We start from the raw sequence: 25,920 nt of genomic DNA, 5'->3' as shown, positions 1-25,920 counted from the left end.
GATTTGAGCTTGCTTATGTTCTTTATAGTGATGCACAGCCCCCTCTTTTTCAGTTGCCTCCCCCTAAACGCTGTGGCTAAAACGCACAAAGGATACAAATGGAAGACAATTACAACAGTGAAAACAGCAACAACAAAGAAAAATACAAATGTTGAGTAACATTCCCTGCCAGCACTAACGAGCTCCAGTAAGATATTCATAAATAATGGTGGATGGACTCATTCGTTATCCCAGCTACTTGTTCTTACCCAGGACAATCAACTGTGTGCCGTTCCCCCGTGACGGCTCTCGCCGTGAAACGCTGACCTCACAGTAATACACACCGGCGTCCTCCACGGCCACCTCAGCGATCACCAGGTATGGTCCATCCCCGATACTTAGCCGCAAATCCACTCCCTCCGTCGCCTTGAACCACTGAACTCCGTACTTGCTGCCGGACTCCACCTCGAAGTGGCAGGACAGGTTCGCCCTCTCACCCCGCATCACAGTGACAGGGGAGGGATTCTGACCGACCACCAAGTCCTCCGCTGTCACCATCTGCAATGGGGCTGAAGACACACAGCCATTGAAACACTATCATTCAATGTACACAATAGGACCTTCCACACACTTCTGTCTCAAGAGCTAGAGTGTAGCACACAGTACTGGTGGCCTACTAAAACATAACGACTTTCAGTATGGAAGCATCACTGTGGCTCCTACAGTTGCCAACTCATACCAAGGATGTTGTGGTGTAACTGTAGTTTATTTACAAAAAAGGAAAAATTTAAGGGGGGGGTGGGGGGACTTTCTCTGTAATGAGTACTTCTTCCACTAGTTACACAAATACATCCATGACTGGCAGTTCGTTCTTTGCACTTTTGAAAATAATTACATCATTAGTGTTGTAAACATTGTGAACGCAAGGGCTGATGCAAGGACGGCCCACCGCTGAGGAACTGTCATACTGTAATTGGGTAAAGGTACCTGTAATATGGTCTGGGCCACTGTACAATACAAAAACATTGATTTATACCATCTCCTAGGAGATTTTAATGGTTTCTACAAATTAAATGACATTTTACTGAATACTGAAAAGCAAATGCAAGGGTAAACCCCTAGTCAGGCAATATCATGACAGAAAAGGTTGCACCTCATAACGCAGGTTAGAAGTTCGTAACTTCATACATTGTGAAGCTGCTGGTACACTAACCTGTTATTGGGCCTGCCATCAACAGAAGAACACACAGGTAATGCATTTCTGGGATGCTATTGTTCCTCTCTCCAACCACCAGTGGCGATAGGACTCCCGGAACTGTGATGTGCTTAAAGGCTTTCCTACTAATGCAATTGAGAAGTCAGCTTGTTTTTCATTTCAGTAGGATGTTAGGGGTAATGGATTGTAAATGGGTCATGCTCCAAAAGCACGACAAATCTCATCGCCTGTTACGTGAGAGACAACATGTACATGTGGTGTCTTGACAGACAAAGAGGCCCTGTGTCTTTGTGTCTACGGAAAACGCAACGCAACAGTGAGAAAAATGCAGTGTCTTCATTAGTCTCTTTCACAACGATGAGGTGTTCATTAGACAGCATGTCAGCCAATTAAACTAAACAACAAAATAGCTTGTGTGTGAGGATTATTATGTCAATATTTAAAATTCTCGCATCCAAAATTAATTTGTTTACTTAGATTCTGACGAGCATGTTAACATCATTGTATAGTAGTTTTAATTAGTGTCAAGCACAGAAATTCAGTTTTTCTCTGTAGGGCAAGTAAAAGATACTTCATTTTTTATATGCATAATGCATAAAAGAGTATTTTAATGTTTAATCTGTTTAACTTTGTCAATGTCAATGTAGAGAGAATGGCATATTACAATGCTGATGACAAACAGTCCAGTACATCATTATGAAAGACCTCACCGAAACACTGAACCACAAACCTGTAACACTCATAGTCAGACGACTAATTATTTTTTAAATATGTTTTAGGGCATTTCTGCTTTTTGGGATAGAGATAGTAGAGATTGACAGGGAGGATGGGTGAGAGAGAGAAGGGATGACATGCAGGATATGTCGATGGCCGGAATCGAACCAGGGACCTTGAGATGATATGGTATGCGCCTTAGTGTGCTACGCCACTGAGTGCCCCGGCAGAAGACTAATTTGATTAACATGGGAACACAACATGGGAAACACTCTTACTTTCACTGGATTAAAGATGTTCTGCATTTCTTTAAGTTATGATATGCGCAAATACGAATACTGTACATGTTATAACATTAGGCAACTTTTTCTGTTCTGTTAATTAGAGTCTGATACTGAAGCTTGGTTGTTTTAAGGTGTCTCCTTTTTACGTTAAAAATATGCTTATTTTGTTTGTTGAAATCTCAATTCACTGTGGACCTGGCTTTAATGCTAGTCATAGAATTACCTCCGTCTGAAAGCCTGGCCGCTGCCAATATTGTGATTTATTTTCTTAAACTCTCTCAGCCACACAGGGTGTTAGACTCAGCATCTGCTAAAACCAAAGCGAGAACACTCAGCTTTACCTCACTTATCTTTCCAACCGCAGGTGCTGAGTAAGCAACACAGTCCACAAGAAACCACTCACAATGAGTTCTGTTAAAAACAAAATTCATTTTTATTTTTTTTCTCCCTTCATTTGATATCTTTTCTTTTTTACTCCACTTCATGGATTTTGAAAAAATGATACACGCACCAAAAAATGACAAAAACAGACAGAACAGAGACTAAATTAATCATAGTCATAATCATCGCTTCACGGCACAGAAATCTGTCAAGGTGGAAGACAAATGTTTTGCTCCTTTGTTTTGTCAATTGTTTATATTGATGCCATCTTGAAAAGTCCACACACAAAAACCGTTTGAGGTCTGGGGTAGATTAAAATCAACATGCCTGCCATGTAAAGGTCAGAGAATGTGCACACGCACACACACACACGCACACACACACACACACACGCACACACACACACACAGGATCATCAATAACACAGAGATACCAGGGTGGGCATACCTGGCATACAGGGAGGTGGCAGGGCAGCAGGACTGGCATACACATGTTGTCTCCACACAAGGGAGAGAGAGGAGATGGACAGGGAGGAGGAAGGAGACCAAGGGTAGCAAGAGAGAGATGGGCATGACGTCATCATAGAATATCAACTAACACTAACCAAGCGAGACCGGTCCGCTGCATTTGTTGGCTCTGACAGCTGGTGTCTACTGTAAATATTTGCTATTCGTTTTTGCACTGATAAAAGTGACACTTCCCATTGTGTATTGTCATTACGTGCTTGTCATCGCTGTTTGTACATCTTCAAAACTGCTCTGGCGAAACCATGAAACGGCATTATGACAGCCCAATCTTGTATCCTGGCATGTATTCAAATCAGTTAGCAGTCCGTCGGTGATGACTTCATCAAAACATGCGGATCGTCCCCCACCAGGTGAGATACAGAGATATGAAGACATGCCAGAACGCCACGGTTGATGCTGTCAATAGGAACAAAAGTAAATAAAATCAAATGCCGCCCCCCCCCCCCCCCCACACACACACACACACTTGATTGACAAGCCAAGAGCCGGGCGTAGGTTGGTGATTCACAAAGGCCAAGTAATGGGGCAGTGAGTGTGGAGATGTTAGGCAGGACTTCTAATGACTAGGGAGGATGGTGGGCGCCTCCACTATTGCCTCGTGTGCCTGTCTCTGTTGTTCCACTGGTAGATGGAGCACACTGTTAATTAGTCAGACACCGCATTCTTGGGGAGGCGCGTGATTGACAGGGAACCATCTGTGGTCCCTGCGTGTCTGAGTCGTGTGGACGGGGGGGGTGGGGGGGGGTGGGAGCGAGTGACTGACTGCTCTCGCCTCTGTGTCTTGTCGGGAACACTCTAACCCATCTTCACATAAACAAATACTGTATATGTTTTACATAAATAATAATCTGTGTGTGCATGCATAATTTGAATCTACAATTAAAATCAGCTGGCACAAAAACTGCCTGATCTAGCTATGTTTCTACTGTATCTATCTATCTGTCTTATCTATCTCTATATTCTATCTATCTACTGTATCTATCTCTATCTATCTTCTGTATCTATCTATCTATTTATTGTTCTACTGTATCTATCTATCTATCTATCTATCTATCTATCTATCTATTGTTCTACTGTATCTATCCATGTATCCATCTATCTATCTATATATCCATCTACTGTACCTATCTATCTATCTATCTATCTATCTATCTATCTATCTATCTATCTATCTAGTTCCTCTAAACCTATCCATCTAACTACTGTACCTATCCTTGTATACCGGTATATCTGTTAAACTATTCTATGAACCAACTTACTAGACCTACAGTACATGCGACTTTCAAGTTCGTCCTTCAATGAATCAAGGCAAATATTGTCTTCTCCTCTAAAATGCTTGCCAGCATGTATGTGAAGCATGTTTATCCTATAATCACCTATTTTCACATCTAACCTCACCAACATGTTGTCTATCGATGTGCTCATTAGAGGTGGTAATGGAAAACTACTGGAGCTTAATAGACCTGCAACATTGACTTTGCTCATAAGAATTGAACAAGCCTGTAGATAGTTGGTAAACAATAGATAATTAGTCAAAATACATGCTAATCAAGTGGACTATGCTGTGAAGGACAAAGGCTGGAGACCTGGTACCAAGATAATAATGTATATATCATTGAATCTGTCACTCAGTGTGACATCTATTCTTGGTATAACTGATACACAGTACCGGTACTGAAAATCTGACACAATGCTGATAATTTATCATGTTAGTTGAATATTGTCCTGATACTACCCGACTACCCTTTTTCCTCTCTTCTCTTTCTAATGTATGTATCTTACTGCATCCTATCCTACGTCTAAAGAGTTGGCTGTGTTTGTCAGATATAAGCCTCTAGATACACAGTATCGATAGGTACTGACATTTCCAAAATCAACATTTGGTTACATATCAATCATCTTTTAAGTAGAGTAAGAAAACATAATGTAATATAAGGTGCCATTATACAGACATGGTTAACATCTCATTATTGGAACGAAAGAAATAAACTAAATACCTCAACTTTACTCTTTCAACTGACTTGAAAATAAACAAATTACTCATTCTTCATTGTCTGCCTCAGAACACATAATTTAGTCAAGTGACATTATAGCTTGCCCAAATTGTTTAGGGGAAGGGGCCTAAGATCAATGTGCAATTAAGGGTGTCTTGTATCAGGCATGATAAATGATGCTCTCTATTCTAAGGCCTTGCTATAGACACTTGATCAATCCCGTCTTTGGGGCCTTGTAAAGCAGGCCTGGGAGAAATTGGTCTATTTCAAGCGATTCAGTCAAATGTATTGATTGACCATTTGGAACTGGAATTCTGTCTTTACTGTGGAGGTACTGGAATATAGTGTAGTGAACCAACACAGGAAGTGAACTAAAGAAGAGAATATAGTACATTCAAACCGTGAGAAAGCTTACAGTTTGTCTACCACTACTCTGTACACTGTATTCATGAAGTCATTCATAAATTAAAAAAAATATACCACCTAAATACAGTTATAATTTTCTTAAAAATTGCCTAAATAATCTCATATATATAAATCAAGCAAGTAGGTTTTATATTATGTACAAAAACATAAATCAATAAACGTGTTGCTTAGCGATGCTCAAGCGGTGCAGCATAAATTGGTGCTGCCCCCCTGTGCTGGGAGGGCCGAACTGCATGTGAGTGTGCCTTCTCAACACTAATCCCCATTAGGATCATTATGCCTCTGTAATAACAGAACAAGCAACGACACCAAACTATTAAAGTGTAGAAGCTAATCGATAGGCTTGAACTACTGTACAGCACGGCTCAGTTTACAGGCAGACATATTAGTAATACTGAGAGCCAACTGAGCACCATATCCCCCTCAATTTAAAGGTTATTTATACACTTGGAGGGGGCTAGATGGTGTATATGACCAATGCTGTGTTATTCACATTACATAGCGTAATCATAAACAACTCTGTGGTTTGACAGTGCTCATTTTGGGAATGTTATCGAGCGCTTCTCTCCTTTCTCCCCAACGGAGAGGTCAGTGTCTGGTCAGAGTCATCCCATCTCCCTCTGGCCCAGAGCTCTCTGTATGGACCCGTCAGGGCGTACTCTCCCTGGCTCCCTGTGGACGGGGGTGCTCTCAAACAGGTCTTCTGCCTCCTTCCTACCCCCTTCCTTCCAGTCCTCTGTCTCAGTTCCAACCAAAAGTCTGGCTTAGTTTCACATCGATTGACAACTCATAGAGACACTCAACTCATTTGGGGTGTTTACAAATGCCCACATACCGTTTATCCCCATCCCAAAGACTGAAATCATATCCCCAGCCCTTTCCCCACCCGTAAAACCAAACACAATATACAGGTTATTTTTTTTTCAAAATCCACCCATAACGAACATTTACGTGCTTTTTTTTCAAACCCACATTGAGAAACATGACAATATGTTTTTTCCTTATTTTTTGTTCATTTCTTTAGGTTTTTTTTTTCTTCTTTAAGGACAGAGTATGTACATAGAGATGCTTATGCCACTGACAAATCGAGCTTGATGCTGACAAGAGACAGAGTATGTGGAAGAGAACAGACAGACCGAGTGAGAGAGACAGAGCGCAAGAGAGAGAGAGAGAGAGAGAGAGAGAGAGAGAGAGAGAGAGAAAAAGAGAAAGCGACGGAAAAAGAGAAGCACTGATCAAACAACCTGCTCTTGTGCTTGAAATCGAACCCAGCATTGTCCGCTGAACAACAGGGTGGACACAGGTGGTCTGTGTTGCACCTCAGAAACCAATGATTGACTACATCGCATACAGCTTTGGGCATCGACAAAGGTTAACTACAACATCTCACACTGGACTGAGAATCCGTTTTAGATTACCTAGCATCAACTAAAGGGCCATTTACACTTGTCAGGACTTTACATCACTTCAGAGCATACACTGTAGTGTACATAGTAATATTACTACAACATACTTGTTTTGTTTTTGTATAGATAGTTAGTGGCACAAATCATAGCGCAGCTTTAACAGTATCAGATGCCTCACACCGCACAGTAAAGTTAGGGGGTTATTGCTGGTTTAAATGAAAAAAACTAAAAACAAAAAAAACAATTCAGACAGCAGCGAATTGTTGAATACCGAGTTGCTGAGTTTTTCCTGGGATTTTTCACAGGAAATGCAAGGAGTCAGCTAGTCTGAGCCCATCTGTCCATGCAGGTTCACTATGGGAGTTTGCATATAGACACAGCAGGGGAACGAGACAGCGGTTTAGTGGGGGAATGAGCGCCACCATTAGCATTATGTGGTTATACGTCCCTTTGTTTGAACTGTGTGGGTAAGTGGCTGGGTAATTCTATCACAGGGGATTCCGGCGCCCCCATGTCTGGGCATTGCGGGTGGGGGGGGGGGCTGGGGGGGGGGCACGGGGTACGGTGGAGAGGAGGCGCACCAAGGCGAGGCCGTCCTTGAGGAGGATCCTGTCAGTGGCAGGATTGAGGTTGATTTATGGGGGACCGTCTCTGGCCGACGGGAGGGACGGGGGAAGCTGAGGACCTCTCGCTTAGTCAGCCACAGGTAACGGCTAATTACATCTTTATCTCCCCGCACTATAACCGTACGGGGGGTTGACATACAGGGATGGCAAGAGGGTGAACCGCTTCAGATCGCTTTAGCTCGTTTATCGAGCCGGTCTTAAAGGCTGACGAGCTGTGGCAGCCAGATGAATCAGCTAGAAGTGTAACACAGTTAACAGCATGAAAAAGAAAAAAAAAAACTTTTGAATAAGATACACATTACAAATTATATTACATTTTTTCGTTGACCGCTCCCGTTTTGGATGAAAAGACTCCCTCGGATCACTTCAATGTGTTTTTAAAAAGCTTGTCATGGCAAAATAGAGCACATCACTTTGAAAACTTTACAACCTCTTTTTTGTCGTCGTCCAATGAGTGTGATTTCTCTGAGCAAGTACAAAATACGCTTCGCACCCGAGGCTCGTCATCAGCTCTACGGTGTTTGTTCTTTTTTTTCTCTTTTTTTTTTCTCACATGGAATTACTATCATATTTATTCAAATACTTATTAACATCATCATCAGTAGTAGTATTATTATTAACACCAAAAAAGTAATAGCAGTTTAACCTTGCAGAGTAAAACGGACACAGTGCAGGGTAAGGAGGGGGGAAGGGGGAGGATGGGATCACAACAGGGACATCTCTAACCGGTACATGCTATCAACAAGCGACAAGAAGGATGGACTGCACGGCTTCCAAGCAGGAGACTCCATTGTTGTCTTATAGTCTCTTCCTGGTTATGAAGACTGAAATAGAGGCTGATGGGTAATGCAGTTTTTGCCAGACACTGAAGTCACAGGCTTGGCCTCTGTACTGCTTATATTTACACAAGGGAGGACACGATGGGGATGGGGGCAGACAGAGGAAGGACAGACAGACAGACAGACAGACAGACAGACAGACAGACAGACAGACAGACAGACAGACAGACAGACGGACGGACGGACGGACGAACTGACGGGGGGGGACGGGGGACGGGGGGGGGTTCAAAGGGTTGGGGGGTGTGGGGGGTCTTCTCACATGCTTTGTCTTGGTCAAGATGCCAAGAGAATGCAATAGAAGAAACAAAGACTACAACCCCCACCGCCCACCCTTTATGCATTTGACATCATTCGTAGCAGCCGTGTCGGACACACTGCCACACAGTTAAAATCTGAAACCATATGTGTGTGTGTGTGTGTGTGTGTGTGTGTGTGTGTGTGTGTGTGATCGGAGGGTCAAAGGTCACGGGGCGACAGCTTTCAAGCGATCACCTGACCCCTCAATAGCGTCTTCATTATCATAGTTCTATCCATAAATCTATCCGTTATCATTATTACACACCTATTTTAACAGTTACTTCCATGAAGATAACAGTGCAAATCAGTCATTGTTTATATCATATAGATTATTATCATCCTGTTGTTAAATATCGGTTTTCTCATTATCATCAACACAACAATTATCATCATTAATATGCACATTATAGACATCACCATGTTGACCCTCATTGGAAACAGGGAGAAGAGACTGAGCCTATCAGGACTAGGCATTTGGAGAGAGAGCTTTATGGTGGTAATGGGGGTGGTAAAGGTGTGGAAGGGAGGGGCTTGCAGTGGGTAGGTGGGGGGGGGGGGGCGGGCGGGGGAGGGGGGGGGGGGTATGTGATGTTCTCAATGGCTCCTGGAATAATGCATATTCTTTTTGTTCACAGTGATGGGTTCGTAATTAAAGAACTTCCTTCTTCCTTCCTAGGGACTTCGGGTTGAGCTTTAGACCTTCAGCAGTAGAGAGACGGAGAGGCAGAGCCAGAAGCCTAGCCCCGCACTCACCCCCACGTTGAGGGTCACTCCACGCCCGTAAACGGCCCCCGGCCCTGGAAGGCGGACCAGGACAGGGACAGCGACGGCGACAGCGACGGTGACGAGAAAGAGACAGAGAGAGTGAGAGAAAAAAAAACAGAGAGGAAGAGAGAGAGAAGAAAAAGAGTTAGCAAAGGAAAAAGCAAACAACGGAGTCAAATAATGAAGAGAGAAATGAAGTCAAAGGGCGACGCCAATGACAGTCTGGACCAGAGCCGGGAGAACAAAAAAAAAAAAAAACACGACACTATCAGATGATGGTCAGATTTTCAATGTCCCGCTCTGGGTGAGAGCGGTGGAAGGGAAAGATTAGGGGAAAGAGGAGAAGGCCACATGATGGAGAGATAGGACATGGGGGCCGACAGCGGCGCATAAGAGGGGGAAGATGCATGGGGCTGGAGGGGAGTGAGTCATTGGAGGGAGACTTGCAGAGATAATGGGCGAACGAATGGAATAAGAAAAGGGAGGAGACGAGGGACTCACTTAAGATGGTAATGCCGAGGCACGGAGGGAGAGAGGGAGGAAGGGATGGCACGGAGGGAGAGAGGGAGGAAGGGATGGCACGGAGGAAATGCAATGAAGAAATGCAGCACTGAGTAGGGAGAAGAAAAGAGGGAGGGATGCAGTGTGTGGTGATTAGGGCTGTCCCATACTAAATAAAATCTTAAATCTTTTTTTTGTAAAAATGTTTTAAATGTTTACCACCCTGCAGCATGCACCAACTGTAAACTCACTGGCCAGGTAACTGCCTGACTTGCATTACAGTTGAGCTAAAAGCAAGCTAACAGACTCATTAGCTGAAATGTGAGCACAGCCAGCTAACTATGATAGCTATATAATTGGCTAAATATCAGACTAAAACTGTCTACCGGTATGTTCATTTGGGCCGCAACTCACTGTGGTCCCACGAGTGAAATGCGGTTGCCGATACCTCAGAAATGGTATAAACTTTTGGAGTGGTTTTCTCAAAATCAGTGCTCAGTAATACTACTGTAACTGGCTCTTTCTCCCATTTGGCATGGTTAGAAAGCTTAGATTTTCATCTTTTCATTAGCCATCAGAACTCAAAGTATGTTTCGGGGTCCTAACGACTGAAAAAAATGGAGCAAGCCACCAATGAGATTTGTTAACATAAACAAACCTTACAATTCTGAAAACAAGTTTGTTATAGAATAATATTATTTTTAATAGTGTTGCAATTTTTTTTCTAACACAGCATAACCTTTAATCATTTCAGTACCATTATGTCTTAGAATGATGGGCTGTGCCATCCCAGGTCTCCGGAATGAATAAGTCTGCTCAGACAGGCTGCAATTGTTTGTGTGTAGCTCACACTCAATGAGAAAAAACACAATTACCGAAAGCTCGACTGAAAATATCTCAGACGACTAAGAGCAAAACAACCAAATAGTGGACAAAACAGGCCTAGTGGTTATGTGTTTTCTGTGGTGTAGTTGCCTGACTGTTCTTAGTCTTGTGTGTTTGTGTGTGGTGGGATGAGCTCACACACACATAAACAACGTAAACGTCTGTGTGTGTGAGTCTCTGTGTGTGAGTCTCTCTGTGTGTGTGTGTGTGTGTGTGTGTGTGTGTGCGTGCCTCTGTGTGTGTATTTTCCCCATGTTGCTTTAGCAAAACAGAGCTGAACTGTGCAAAAAAAACAAATGAAAAAAACAGCATGATTATCTTTGTACCTTGTCTCAACTCTCATTGGTCAACTTTGCTTATTTCTTGGAGCGTTTTGCTCAAGCTATGAAGAATATATACTTTGCTATAAAACAATGTCAACAAGGGACTCACGGAAAAGCAGCATGCTGGCGTTGGAAGCTCCCAGCCGGTTGGAGGCGAAGCAGGTGTAGTTGCCGAAGTGTTTGTCTGTCACGTTGGTGAACAGCAGCAGCGAGCGCGTCTTCTCGTTTTTGATCCTCAGAGTGTTATCGCTCTCCACCGGCCTGGCAGAAAGACAGAGATAGACAGACAGGACAAAAACAACATGACATCACACCTACTGCATTGGCAGGAAACTCTCTCGCTGCACTCTCCTGAGAACACAGAATGACACACTCCCCCACTCTTCTCTTCTTCCCCTTGTCACCCTTATCCTAATAGTAAAAATCTAGCTGCCAATACATTTCCCTCCCGCCGTGTCCCATTACACTGTATGATCTGCATTCACAAGACAGACTCACTCTCGTCTCTTTCCAACTCTACCTCTAGGGTCTTTGTGTGGATCTGTGTGAAGCGTAAGCAAAATCTCATAAATTTCACCTAGCCCGCTAGAGGGCCAGCTGGAGCCATAACCATATTGCAATTGGAGCTAATACAATACCTATCCAATCCTTAGATCTACAAGAATGTCCTAGGGCGTAGGGTCTAGGGGACAGTTTGGAACGGGGCCTTCCTCTCACCTGCGGTCATCTCTGTACCACTCGAAGGAGGCCGTGGGTACAGCCATGGCCTCGCAGCGCAAGATGGCTGTCTTGCCCAGCTGGGCTGGCATGTTCTTAACATCTGTGATCATGGGCGGGTCTGGGAGAGAGAGGGAGGCAGAGAGGGAGAGAGAGAGGGGGGAGAAACCATGTTGATTCCATACCCAAGGGACACCAAGGAGGTCCATAGAATTAAAGAATTAGAACATAATTAAATTGCTTGTCTATTATGTCTGAAAACTTGTGTTCCACCTTTGTGTTGTTTATGTCTCCTAGGTATGAACAAGCTAGACCTGTAGAACAAACAGGGTGGGAAGAGGTGGCGGCGGTGTTGCTGTCTTTGTAAAAAAAACGGTTTTGTTGTGTCTGCATTAAATTCCACTACTATACCCAAGCAATTTGGCTTATGTTAAGTGTGTGTCTAGGAATGCCATTAGTTTGACAGTGATAGGGGTCTACCGCCCCCCCCCCCCCCCCTCCTCTGCTGAAACCTGTGCTCTTGATAAACTTGCTGAATTGTTCTCCTTTTATGCATTGGAAATGTTAATGATGGGTGATATCAACCTGGATTGGTTAACGCACTTATCTGACAAGTTAAAAGATGTACTGTATGTAGCGGTCTAAACTTCACACAGTTAACATCCAAGCCCACATGGCCTAACTTGAAAAACCCTGGGAAATCTACCCTGATTGACATTATATTGACAAATAGACCACAGAAATATACTGTATATCCAGTGGCGTTTTTTGGGGGAAATTATATCAGTGATCCCATTGTGTGTGTCAGAGATACTAAATTGTCTAATCAAAGTATCATTTTAAAGTGAACATTTAAGAATTCTGATGTACAGGTTTTTCTACAGTTACATGAACTGTAGCGATGTGATCAACACAGTATTTCCTATATTCCTGATGTTGAGCTAGCACCCAACCATGTCTCCTCTATTGTATGCTTATTTCCGTGCCAGATAAGCATGCTGCAGTTAAACGGGAGAGACTAAAGGATAGGGCCTGTCTCTGGTCCTCCTCTGAGATCTCTGAATTAATCAGCAGATCTGGCTAAGGCCCGATCTGCTGATATAGATACTGATTGGCTACGCTTCTGACAGCACAGAAATAGATGTAGTTCCATGATTAAGGAGGCCAAACGAAGTCACTATTTAAACAGTTTCTCTGATTCTGGTGGCGGCCGAACTCCATTTTGGAAAGCAGTTGGATCAGTGAAACACAATAGTTTCTCTCCCTCTCTACCTCAACAAGTTTTATCCAGTTCTAACATCATTATGGATAAAAAGAAAAAAATAAGTGACTCCTTTAACCAGCATTTTATCTCTGCAGGCTACCTACAGTACAGCACGAAAGAAACAATGGTTTAGATATCCCCGATCAGACAGATAGCCTAGCTAGGTTGATCCCCGTAAGCCTGATATTTCCCCAGCGGCTAACAATGACCATAAAGATTGTTGTTAAAAAGTGGACAGGGATTGACATGCTTGATCTGTATCTCCTGCAGCTCTCCTGCCCTTTAAATAGCTGAACCTTTGGCTCATATTTTTAACAAGCCAATTCTCTCTGATACCATTCCCCAATTGTGGAAGGCAGCAAATGTACTCCCTCTTCATAAGAGGATGATACCAGACTTGAATAATCACGGCCCTATCTCAAGACTTTCTTGCTTAGCAAAAATAATGGAGTCCCTGATCAATTCTCAATAAATTGCATTTTAAATGCGCACCAGTCAGGTTTTAGGTCTGCCCATAGCACCATCTCTGCTGCTTGCCTAGATTATAAATGACACTGTGATCTCTCTGGAAAAGATTTGTCCAGCCCTCCATGTTGACCTCTCTAAGGCTTTTCACTCTCAAACCATTAGACACGGTTTATCACTCTGCAGTTCATCTCCAGGAATAGTTTCCGCACACACCTTTGTCTTTTTTTTTATCAGTCTGTGGGTTGGGATTCTTTGACTTTGAGAAGGTCTTATCATTGGATTTTATTTGTATCCAAATCAGTTATTTTAAAACTCCCATTTTACCTCACATTGCTTTTGGCGACCTAGTGGTGATCAGACATGCTCTCAGAGATAACTACTTTTTAATGTCACACGGATGTCTACAGAATTGGGAAAAACTGCTTTTAGCTTCTGTGCTCCTCAGACATGGAATGATATTCAGGGTAGACTGAGGTTGGAGCACTTGGCCATCTTCAGTTGTTGTTTGTTTTGAAGTATTTTTGTCTAAAATGTTACCATCAGGAAATGAAATGCATGTTCAATTGGATTTAAATCTGAAGATTGACTTGGCCATTCTAAAACGCCCTGGTTGTTATGGCAGAATGTTTTGTGTCACTGTCTTACTGTACGATGAAACAAAAGAAGAAAAAATGCTTCACTGTCCCATTACTTACACAGGGCTCTGCATATAATTATATGGTTTATTTTTCGTTGAGGGCCACGTGAGTGGACCACACTCTGTCTGCTCAATGGTTCATACATATTGGTTCATACATCAATGGTTCATACATAATGCGCTCATACATATTGATAACAAATGTGTGAATTCATACATAATAATTCATATTTTACATAGCATTACATCAGGGGGAGAAGTCCTTGTTTAACAGGAGGGCGGGACACTCACAGTTGACGGTGACTTTGACCTTGCGGATGTCCGGTGGCGCCACTCCGTTGTTGGTGATGCACTCGTACTCCTCTGCCTGGTGCCTCTTGATCTCGGTGATGTCCAGGAACTCATCGTCACTCGTCATCAGACCGTCTGAGGGCCACAGGTCAGAGGTCAGAAGTTACCACAGAAATGTGCGCATAGGTATGACAATGACATTGGAGTCCAACCCGGTTGCTGATCTACAGCCATTTTATTTTTTTTGGGTGGTTTTCTGCATAGCGGTTAAAGCCGCACTCCGTCATTCGCTAACGACAACAAAACCGTAAATAATGGAACACAGTACGTCCCGTGACATTTCCACATGCCAGTAAGCACTAAGCCAGTAAGCATTTCTATCACATATCTATAGTGCTCACACAGACATTCCATGAGAGTGGCACCAGCCTGACCATGGGGAGACCGAGGGTGAGGACTGTAGCTTCATAACAAAAGAATGACATCACTATTTTCCAAGGTCCCTTGAGAAATAAATAGATTTATCTTCGACCGTTGGCCACACAAAACTCGACAGGGGGGAACAGTGTGCGCGTGACTATGCAGTCAAAAGAATATGTGTCTGTTATTTGGTGTTGACAAACTCCCCTGTGTCCTGAAAAGCGAATTAGTCTGTCTCGCGCTTGGCCGGCCCTCGTTTTCCTTGGGCGACAAATTGAAGACAACGACAAAATCTTTACAGAGAGTCGAGGGGACAGGCGAGAAGATATTGCCTTTATACGTGTGAAAGAATGGATGAGAGGGTGTCATTAGAACGGCAGCGACAGAGAGAGCGAGAGAGAACGCAGGCGTACCCCCACTGTGTCCCCTAAGCCAGCTGTCTAGCAGTCTCCAATACCATTAAGCCTTTTTTCCCTTTTACCCTATTAAAGAAGTCACACCGCGGAACACGACATAATACATAATCTCACCACTAACAAGGAAATCCAGCGCTTAAATTGCTGTTCACTTTTCCTTTAAAAAAAAAAGAAAAAAAAATCCTAAACCAATGCCAGTTAGTGGACCCCCACTTCCGTGCACACACACAAACACACACGCATACACACGCGTGTGAGCAACACTGACGCAAACACACAAAGACACTAAACGGCACAATAATTCCTGTCAGAGATTACCACAGCGCTTCTAATTGGAGATTATACTGGAGGATTATTAGTGCAGCTACTGAGCTGGAGACGATTATTTGCAGCTGCAGCGGCGGCAGGAGCCACAGCAGAAGCCACCCCGTCAGGCTTGCATGGGGGTTTACAGCAATGTTATTCACTCATTCCATTAGCCTAATAAATATGGCTCCCCTGTGACATCTACGTCAAGCCGGCTGAGCACCCAGCTCGGCTGGCAGGGAAGGCGGGGAAGGCGGGGAGAAGAACAAAAAAAAAAGATCTGAATCAGGCAGACAACCAAAAGACGAAGAAATGACAGAGACTAGCCCTATTACAGACATCCTCGAGGAAAGAGAGAGAGAGAGGGAGAGAGAGGGAGGGAGAGGGAGACAGAGAGAAAGAGAGGGAGAGAGAGAGAGAGGGAGGGAGAGAGGGAGGGAGAGAGAGAGACAGAGAGGGAGACAGAGAGAGAGACAGAGAGAGAAAGAGAGAGAAAGAGAGAGAGAAAGAGAGGGAGAGAGAGACGGAGAGAGGGAGACAGAGAGAAGGACAGAGAGAGAAAGAGAGACGTCCGTTTGGGGTATTTGATGCGTGCTGAGCAGGTAGCTTTTGTGGAGTTTTCATTTTTCAGCCAGCTGTGTGATGTAACGTGTCAGTGGTGCACAGCTCCCCCCCCCCCTTCTCTCCCCGGAGAGACTTCTGGCCGATGCTTCACCAGAGAGAGAGATCATATCAGGCCAGCGACTCCCTTATGCTCTCACAATGGCCTGTAAAATACAGCTCCATCAGCCACTTATAGCCACTGGTGTAGCCCAGGCCTCCCAACGAACAAGAGTTGGATCAGACCGGAGGAAGCCAGATGAATGTTTGAAAGGAAGGGGTAAAAGGTTGGACCTGCCCTGCAGTGAAACCTATTTCCCCTCAGCCACTTTGAGTCTTTCTGGGCAGGTGGGAGTGTTTGATTTCAATTCCGCTGAACCTCTGTGGCGGAGACAGGCTCCTTCTTGTGTTATCACAGACATAGTGGGGCGTGATGACCGACAGAGACAATAGTGAAGGAAGTCTGATGAGATGGAGTGGATGGAGTGGGTGGGCTGGAGTGTATCTCACTGAGGCAAAGTGAGGTGTGTGTGTGTATGTGTGTGTGTGTGTGTGTGAGAGAGAGAGAGAGAGAGAGAGAGAAGGGGGGGGGAGGGAGTGCATTTGTCTGAGTGTGTGTGGCTTAATGGATGGCGTGTCTGATGATAACGGCTTGATGTCTTAGATAAGAATGGGTAGTGGGATGTCAACATGACCCTCAGATGATATATATGAGTGGGAGTGCATGGGAAGGCGAAGCGGTGATTTCTGTGATGCGTCTGGGATGGAGTGGGCGGGGACGGCTGGAACAAGAACCAGGCCGTCTTGTCTCACGATGAATGAGACCTCTGGTGATGGGAAGCCAAAGGTGTAGAGGGGAGGGGTGGGTGGTGTACAGGTATGTGTACCCCTACACCAAGGTGGGGGGGTCCCCTATCTATCCTCTGCCCCCTTGTCCCCTTATCAACTGCAGCACAACAATAGAGGGACAGATGGTTTGCAGTCTCTCACTGTTTCCTCGGGCTCCTTTATCCCTCCCACACCACAACTCCCCCAGCAACTCGATGGCTTCGCTGCAGTGACTCCCACAGAATAGCAATGCGGCCCTATCTCTGCAAACTGAGGGGTGTGCGGGTGGGAGAGGGGGGAGAGGGGGAGAGGGGGGAAGGAGAGAGAGAATGTGGGGAGGAATACTGCTGACAGGAGAGAAATGCTGTAGGCCCTGCAGACGAACACAACAGTGGAAGTAATGGAAATGGGAATGTGTGTGTGTGTGTGTGTGTGTGTGTGTGCGTGTGTGTGTGTGTGCGTGTGTGAGATCTAGATCACCTGGCTTGCCCCAGCCGGAGGTACAGGGAGCGTTCACAGACAAAGACAGGACAGAGAAGGACACACACAGCAAGCCAACCCCTGGGACATGCAGGGCATTGAGAGGATATGGAGCTCCCAGGTATTTCCAAGCTGTTGCTCCCCAAGCAGGACACTGTGACACTAGAGTAACACCGCTGTAAAGTCAACATTTAGCAAGGCAAGCTCAACACACTCTGACTCAATGCCTGATTCTACATTGTTAATTGTGCCAGAGATGGCAATAGATAGGAATCATTTCACGGAATGGAATCTAATGGCTATGATTAACACTGATCAGACTGATCATTGCGGCCACCCGGAATGAATGCGACTTATTTCATTGATGATGGAAGTTATAAATAGTGTTCTGATGACAAACATCGTTACAAGCATTACTGCCATCCTGGCGCCAAGTGACAATGAGGACGATGACAGATGCTGATTCTGGCAGGCGTTCTAATTAATTATGTGTGATGTGTGTGTGTGTATACTGTATATGTGTGTGTGTGTGTGTGTGTGTGTGTGTGGGTGTGTGTGTGTTTGTGTGTGTGTCTGTGTGTGAGCAGCAGCCGGAGCCAGGGTCTGGTGACAAGGACAACGCTGGGGACAGGGACAGGGAGGGGGGATAAAGACAGGGACAAAGTTAGGGACAAAGACCGGGATAGGGAAAGGGACTGGGGACAGGAATGGGGACAGGGACAATGGGGAGAGAGACAGAGATAGGAATTAGGACAGGGACAGGGACAGGGATAGTGGGGGAGAGATAGGAATTAGGACAGGGACAGAGGCAGGGATAAGGATAGGGACAGAGACAGGGATAAGGCAGGGGACAGAGACAGGGATAAGGCAGGGGACAGAGACAGGGATAAGGCAAGGGACAGAGACAAGAATGTGGACTGGTAGGGCCTGGGAGACAGATGGCACTTACATTTGTTCTCCTTCCAGGTGATGGTGGGCTCAGGTCGTCCCACTGCCAGACAGAAGAGATTCACGTTGCCCCCCTCGTTCACGACCACGTCTTGGGAGATGTTGATGATTTTGGCCGGAACTGCAAGACAATGGAGACAGGTTTTAGTGACAGTCATGACATTACACACAACAACAATAATTTCTGACGAGGCAGTGCAGTACCTTCTGTTTAAAATAAAACCCACACATTCCAGGATCTAAGCTGCCAGCAGGGGTGGAAGCGTTTTAAGATCTGGAAGTCATGGATTCTTTGTTGGCTGCTTTAAACAGAACAACCACCATCAAATGCTGTTTTGTTCTAACCGCCCGTTCTAGAGCGAGCGCCATGCATATAGCTCGATAGATAACAAGATGGCCCTTGAATTTAAATGGTCCATTATCCTTGTTTTTAATGAGCTCGGCCACAAGATTGTTTTCTGCTTTCTGCCAGGCATCGACCACGAAGATCCCATTTTTCACTATCTGGCCGGGTGAAATACTCACAAATAATAAAAAACAAAGATTGGGGCCATCTCACGGCCATTCCCGCTTGACGCAGTGACTTGGGGGTGTAATTATTTTGTGTGATATCGCACTAAGACTGAAATTGGGGGCAACTTGGAATCAAGTAAATATGGTCATCTGTGCGCCCAGCCCTCGGCCCTGCAGATAAAAAAAACGTCTTCTTGGCGCCGGTGTTGTGCGAACAATCTGTCGGAGACCGCCTGAATGGCCCCTGCTGAAAACCTCGCCCAATGAGCTTGCTCTCCTCTCCTCTCCTCTCCTCTCCTCTCCTCTCCTCTCCTCTCCTCTCCTCTCCTCTCCCCTCCTCTCCTCTCCTCTCCTCTACCACAGCCTGGAGTAGGATCGGGCTGATATATCCCTGAATATTTGTCATTTTCATTCTGCCAGCCTTGTATTGCTGCGATATGCACTACACAAGGTACAATATACATAGCAATTGACACATGCAGGGGGAAAAGGTCTGCAATCCATCAGGTGAGCAGTCGGGCGCCAATAAATCATGTCACTCAAGATCAGTCAAACTCTCACTCACTCCCGCACCGTTGCCTAGATGATCCCAGCCCAGCCCAGCCCAGCCCAGCCCTGGTCCTGCACTGTCAATTATTCAGTCAGGCAGTTAGACAGCCCTCCGTATACCCCTCGCCCCCCCCTCCTTAACCTGCCTCACACCTCTTTCCTCAATGCACTGTCATGTGCTCCTGCGTTAGTGTTAATGTAATGCATGAACCCAATACGGTTTCTCACAACCCTTCTGACTGCTTTTGTTCATTAATTTCCATCCCCGGCACCACTGAAATAACAGCAGTTTTTTATTTTTTATTCAGATGAGGTCAAGTACTGTAGTCAGGCCATGTGAGTTATTGCTGGACAAAGACCTAGGGTTGAACCCTCATCAGTTATGTTAATAGTAGTACATGGAGACGGATTTGGTGGCGCCAGCTATGTGATTTAAATGTGGCTGGAACGAAGACAGTGATCGTCCATGGATCGTTCTGGTCCATGATGACATGATTGCATCGCGCAATTCCTTCGTTCATCACGCAGATTTTTCAGGTGCACTTTCAAGCTGTGAATCTCCCGTTCTGCCACATCCCAAAGGTGTTCTATTGGATTCAGATCCAGTGACTGGGAAGGCCACTGAAGAACACTGAACTCATTGTCATGTTCATGAAACCAGTTTGAGACGACTTTTGCTTTGTGACATGGTGCATTATCATGCTGGAAGTAGCCATTAGAAGATGGGTAAATTGTGGCCATGAAGGGATGCACATGGTCAGCAACAAAACTCAAAATAGGCTGTGGCATTCAAGCGATGATTGATTGGTATTAACGGGCCCAATGTGTGCCAAGAAAACATTCCCCACATCATTACACCACCTCCACCAGCTTGGACTGTTGACACAAGGCAGGTTGGGTCCGTGGATTCATGCAGTTGGCGCCAAATTCTGACCCTGCCATCTGTGTGCCTCGGCAGAAATCAAGATTCATCAGACCAGGCTAAGTTTTTTCCAGTCTTCAACTGTCCAATTTTGGTGAGCCTGTGCCCACTGCAGCCTCAGCTTTCTGTTGTTGGCTAACAGAAGTGGAACCCGACGTGGCCTTCTGCTGTTGTAGCCCAGCCGCCTCAAGGTTTGACACGTTGTGCATTCTGAGATGCTTTTCTGCTCACCACAAATTGTACAGAGTGGTTATCTGAGTTACCGTAGCCTTTCTGTCAGCTTGAACCAGTCTGGCCATTCTCCGTTGATCTCTCTCATCAATGGTGTTTCCGTCTGCCACCCACTGGATGTTTTTTCTTTATTGTACCATTCTGAGTAAACTCTACAGACTGTTCCCAGGAGATCAGCAGTTTTAGAAATACTCAAACCAGCCCGTCTGGCACCAACAATCAAGCCACAGTCAAAACCACTGAGATCACATTTTTTCTCCATTCTGATGGTTGAAGTGAACATTACCTGAAGCTGCGGCCTGTATCTTCAGGATTGTATGCATTGTGCTGCTGCCACACAATTAGCTGATTAGATAATTGCATGAATGAGAAGGTGTTCCTAATAAAGTGTTTGATGAGTGTATATAATATTTTGCCAACAGGTCTCTGATGGCCTATTGTTGGGATGGTATTCAAGGACAAGGACAGCAAGATTTTCTTTGAGTTTCTCAGGATAGCCTATGGGCTATGGGTCCTTGACACACATAGCATTAAATGTATGGTTAAACTTCCATTTGTTTACTAGAGTTATATGTTCCTTTGAAACTGTTAAATTAGTTAATTTGTTGATACTGCATTCTTCCTAGGTACATTAATGTGATGTAGTGCGCTCGATAAAGGTTCTGTTAAAACAGCACAACATAATCGTGACCAGGTTAAATCTGGGATCCGATATGATCTAGTGTCTGTCATACAGGGATGAGCAAATCATTATCAATCATTATTAACCATAAAATATATTTTCGAGTCAGATATAACGTAATGTTAACTTGCGTTTGTTGGTCATGTAAAAATTTTAATGTCATGTAACCACTTGTGTAGAGTCCGCTTCATCATGTCCACGACCGTCTGAAGTTATTAGAATTAGAATAATCTACGTTTAGTCTCTTCAACTTAACACTTTTAGTCTCTCCAAATGTGAATGTACCATAACACATACAGTAGGAACATATATAGTAAAATATAGTAAAATATAGTAGTTCAAATATAGTAAAACAACTGTATCAAGGCCCTTGGCGCCAGCCCCTTGACTGACCTTGGACGATGAGGAAGACGTGGGCGATGCGCGGCTTGTTGCTGGCCTGGAAGCTGCAGGTGTACAGGCCCTCGTCGAACACCTCCACCTTCTCGATCTTGATGGAGAAGTCACTGCTGTTGGTGTTGACCAGCGACACCCGCCTGTCCAGCGACCACTTCTCCGGCCCAGCGAACAGGATGTTGGAACGGTTCAACCAGGCCTTGTGGGTCACCTCCTCATCTATCTTACACCTTGGAGGGGGGAGGGGGGGGGGGGGGTGATAAGACGTAGGGGTGACATGAGCCACTCTACTTAAGTGGGTCAAATGAATGATGTCCCAGGCTAAAGAATGTGTCCTTTTGTGGAAGCATAATACATGCAATAATTAAATCTGGCAAATGATTAATCACCATCATGTTTGGAACTCCTTTTCCCAAATGTGTATGCATTGTTTGTGACACAATGAAAATTAAAATTGAAAATTCTGTAGTACATTATTATTTTCACAAGGAAATTAATGGATCTGTCATTTAAACATTTGCATTGCATTTTTCAACGTGGCAGTATTGTACCGGATAGTACTATGAAAATGAAAAGTCAAATAGATTTTTCTTTTTTCAATTTGGCATTATGCATACTCAATCATGAAAATGATAACACATAACAGTTAATTTTCATTGTGTTACAAACAATGCATACACATTTGGGAAAAGGAATTGCAAACATGATATTGATTAATCATTTACCAATTTAATAATTTGCTTAAATTTAAGATTTCATTATGGCAGGTGTATGCTTTCATATCATATCAATGCATTCAAAGACAATACATAACCTACTGTACTGTATGTTAGGCTATAGCTCAGGAGGACAGAAAGTGATTAGCTGGAGTAATCGAATCCATATCCCTTGCCATGGAGTCGGAACGCCTTCTCCACTCACGCCCTAGCCCCATTTGTGACTAGATGTACTACTATTTACACTTGGATGTGGTAGAAGTCTAGTCACAGATTGGTAGGCACACGGTAGTAGACGGCTAATGACGACCCAACCCCCCCCCCCCCCCCCACACACACACACACAACTTGCAAAATGTTTGTTGAAACAAATTTGCGTCTACAAGGCCAGACATGGAGAAAGACATTTGCGTCTACAAGACCAGACGTGGAGAAAGAGGTTTGCGTCGACAAGGCCAGACGTGGTTGCTGTACAGTGAAAACGTAAAAAACAGGGAATTATAAAAGTATTGTGGAGTAAAACCTGGTTCAAGTTCAAGTTCCGGGGCCTGAGTGGAGAAGGTGTTCCGACTCCCTGGCGAGGGCTACGGAGTCGGATACTCTGGCTAGAAAGGGATATGATCTGATCAAGAGTAGACTCACTCCCACATCAAGACAAATTTGTCAGACACCAATTTAGTAACCAGTTTCACCCTAATTTGCCATAATGAAAAAAAAAAAAACAGCCTCAGGGCTCTTACTCTATTAATTTGGCTCCTACATTACAAACACTCAAACTGAAATATGAAAGTATGACTGCAGTACTGTCATTTAACACTAGATGTCGATACCAAGCTTTAACTGGGGACAAGGACAAGCCTGAGTAGGCCTTCACATGCCTAATTGATGTAGTCAAGGTAAAAGTTCGCGTGGAGATAGATCATCGTGCCCTGTCTGAATACCCACATCATCAATGTCAATGACTCCCAAGCGAGTTTGGAAATATGAAAGGGTACCAGGGCAACGCTCCTCTCTAGGCAATATAATATATACCATTTAGGTAACGCTTTAATCCATAGCGACTTACATTGCAGTGAGTGCACACATTTCAGTATATATGGTCCCAGCGGTAATCAAACCCACGACCTAAGCGCTGTTAGCGCCATGCTCTACCAACTGAGCCGCAGAGGACCGCAATATGAGGTGACATTGACGGTGACCAAAATGAAACTTGACAGTGTTTATCAAATGCTGATAGACAGAATATGGCAGACTTTCTGCCTATCTGGCTATTGATAAACTGGCAGTTTTACTAGTACATATAACATATTCGACCTGGTTGGTGACACCTAATGATATTGCATGGGCCAAGGAATTGCCAATTAAACCAGCATGACAGGTGAAAAAAAAACAAGCTTGCTCATGTAATTAGTAGGTGCAGGTGTAGGATCAAGCAGTTACCTCAGAATGACGGATTGTCCTTCCAACACTGTAATGTTGTCGGGCAGGTGGCCACCGAAATCGGCTCCATGCACACTCGGTCCTGCCAAGGAAAAAGAGGGGAGAGGGAGGGTGAGCATAATGCCGTTATAACAACAACAGACGGTCCATTCGCATTCTCAGTCCCCAGTTGGCGTCCCTGGTGCTCAGTGCTTCATTGATCCAGGTTAGGCAGGATTCGTTTTGCGGTTTACTTAGTTACTAGTGAAGGGAAAGTCATAAATATATACATAAAAGTCTCGTAGAGTCTGGACTGACCCCCCCCACACACACACACCCACCCCCCTTCCTCCCTCTCCCCCTCCCTATATATGAATAATGATTTGGTTTTGCCCTGCGCACTAGCAGGGCGCGCGCTCATTGAACAGCGCCGATAATGAGCCGGGGGAAGAGGATTCACGCAGAGCCGTCGAAGCGTGAAATGAAGGGACAGCTACGGCAACAGGAGGGATGCGAACAGTGATGCTCACCCTGCCCAGACACACACACACACACACACACACACACACACCAAATATTAAACCAAATACAAAAAAATTGGATTGATATTAGTGGGAGGTGACACAGATTCAGGGCGGACAAAATTAAAAAGTAATATACAAACTACAAAGCTCTTCAGATTACAACTTTTGAAGTTTTGCGTCCTTGAATTTTGTAAAAATTTGCATCCACTGACTCTGCAAACAAAGATAACCGCAGCCAGACCGTGCTATCTTTGCAGTTACATACTGAGGCAGGTCTATCCTCAGCGTGACGCCAAGCTCTGTCCATCTAAACCCTGCCAAATGTCAGCACGGCTTCAGGTTAGCTCTGTCTGAGTCCTTGTCCTCATCTCCAACCATCTCCTCCATCTCTATCATAACATGACCTTAATATCTCAATGCTGCTCTGCTGTCGTCTTGCCTCCCAGGTTTAATAAACTGTGACTTTATGAGAAAAAAAACGGTGCAGTCAAGAGTTAAGGAGCACCCGGAGGTTTGTTTTTAACGCAAAGACGCACGAAGCCAGCAATACGCGGTAAGCTTGCCAAGTGTGGCGGCAGCGAGAAAGGGGACTGAAAACGTGAAAGTTATAAGCAGTGCTGCATCTGATGGCCGATTGCTCCGTGTTTTAATTCAAGAGGGGCCCTTCGTAGAATCACGGCTTGATTGCACAGCCTAATGAAATGGCGCAAGCATTATCATTCGCGTCATGGTTCCGCAAACAAATTATTAAAAAAAGTTCCTCGAAATACGCGTCGAAATTACCATCATTGGCATTGCTAAATTGAGGGATTTATTTTGCCTCACCACAGAATTGAAGACTGAGTTTGAATTATATAATTAGGTATTAGGTGTGTGTGTGTGTGTGTGTGTGTGTGTGTGTGTGTGTCAGTCACCGGCAAAGGCAGGCCATCCCAGAGAGTGAGAACTAATGGCACCTTGAAGGAAGGAAAGTGTCCCCGAAAATCTCTAGCTAAAAGCCATAATCACATTAGTGTCTGCTGCTGCTGTGCTATCTAGGCTTGCCAAGAAGCCCAGCACAGCTGGCTACATCACCTCCACCCACTGTCCCTTCTAGAGGGGGCTGGGATACATTAGCTATTGTGTTCAATGTATAGAGATTGTCACCGGCTGTGGGTGTTTGTTAAGGCTATTTCCTTTAAAACAACCTTGTGTGGCCATGCTTGTGCTGTGCATGTGCCACGCTGCTGAGAGTATAGTAACTGTGTCCTCAGTTGTTGACTCTAAAGTGCATGGTACGGTACACACCAGACTTATTTAGGTTAATTCAATTCAGTACCAGGGCTGGGCTCAGAGGCAGGTGTGACACACACACACACACAGAAATGCCACTGCAACATACAGTACACTGCTCCCCCCGTCCCTCTCTCTCTCTCTCTCTCTCTCACACA

General features: G+C 44.7%; 1 protein-coding gene across 1 annotated transcript in view; it reads right to left on the bottom strand.

Moving 5' to 3' along the window:
• Positions 1 to 9,382: 9,382 nt before the first annotated feature.
• The window catches only part of iglon5 (IgLON family member 5), a gene marked incomplete at both ends in the record, with an annotated part of 45,500 nt that continues 28,962 nt past the window's right edge, over positions 9,383 to 25,920 (bottom strand). Inside the window, 7 exons of the mRNA XM_083678600.1 lie at positions 9,383 to 9,486; positions 11,273 to 11,424; positions 11,881 to 12,001; positions 14,541 to 14,675; positions 18,540 to 18,659; positions 21,829 to 22,061; positions 23,988 to 24,069. Of these exons, the coding sequence (XP_083534726.1) occupies positions 9,383 to 9,486; positions 11,273 to 11,424; positions 11,881 to 12,001; positions 14,541 to 14,675; positions 18,540 to 18,659; positions 21,829 to 22,061; positions 23,988 to 24,069 (947 nt within the window). The remainder of the gene's footprint in view (positions 9,487 to 11,272; positions 11,425 to 11,880; positions 12,002 to 14,540; positions 14,676 to 18,539; positions 18,660 to 21,828; positions 22,062 to 23,987; positions 24,070 to 25,920) is intronic.

Source organism: Argentina silus (genome assembly GCF_951799395.1).
Source record: "Argentina silus genome assembly, chromosome: 10".
NCBI lineage: Eukaryota > Metazoa > Chordata > Actinopteri > Argentiniformes > Argentinidae > Argentina > Argentina silus.
This window is presented reverse-complemented; position numbering and strand designations above follow the sequence as displayed.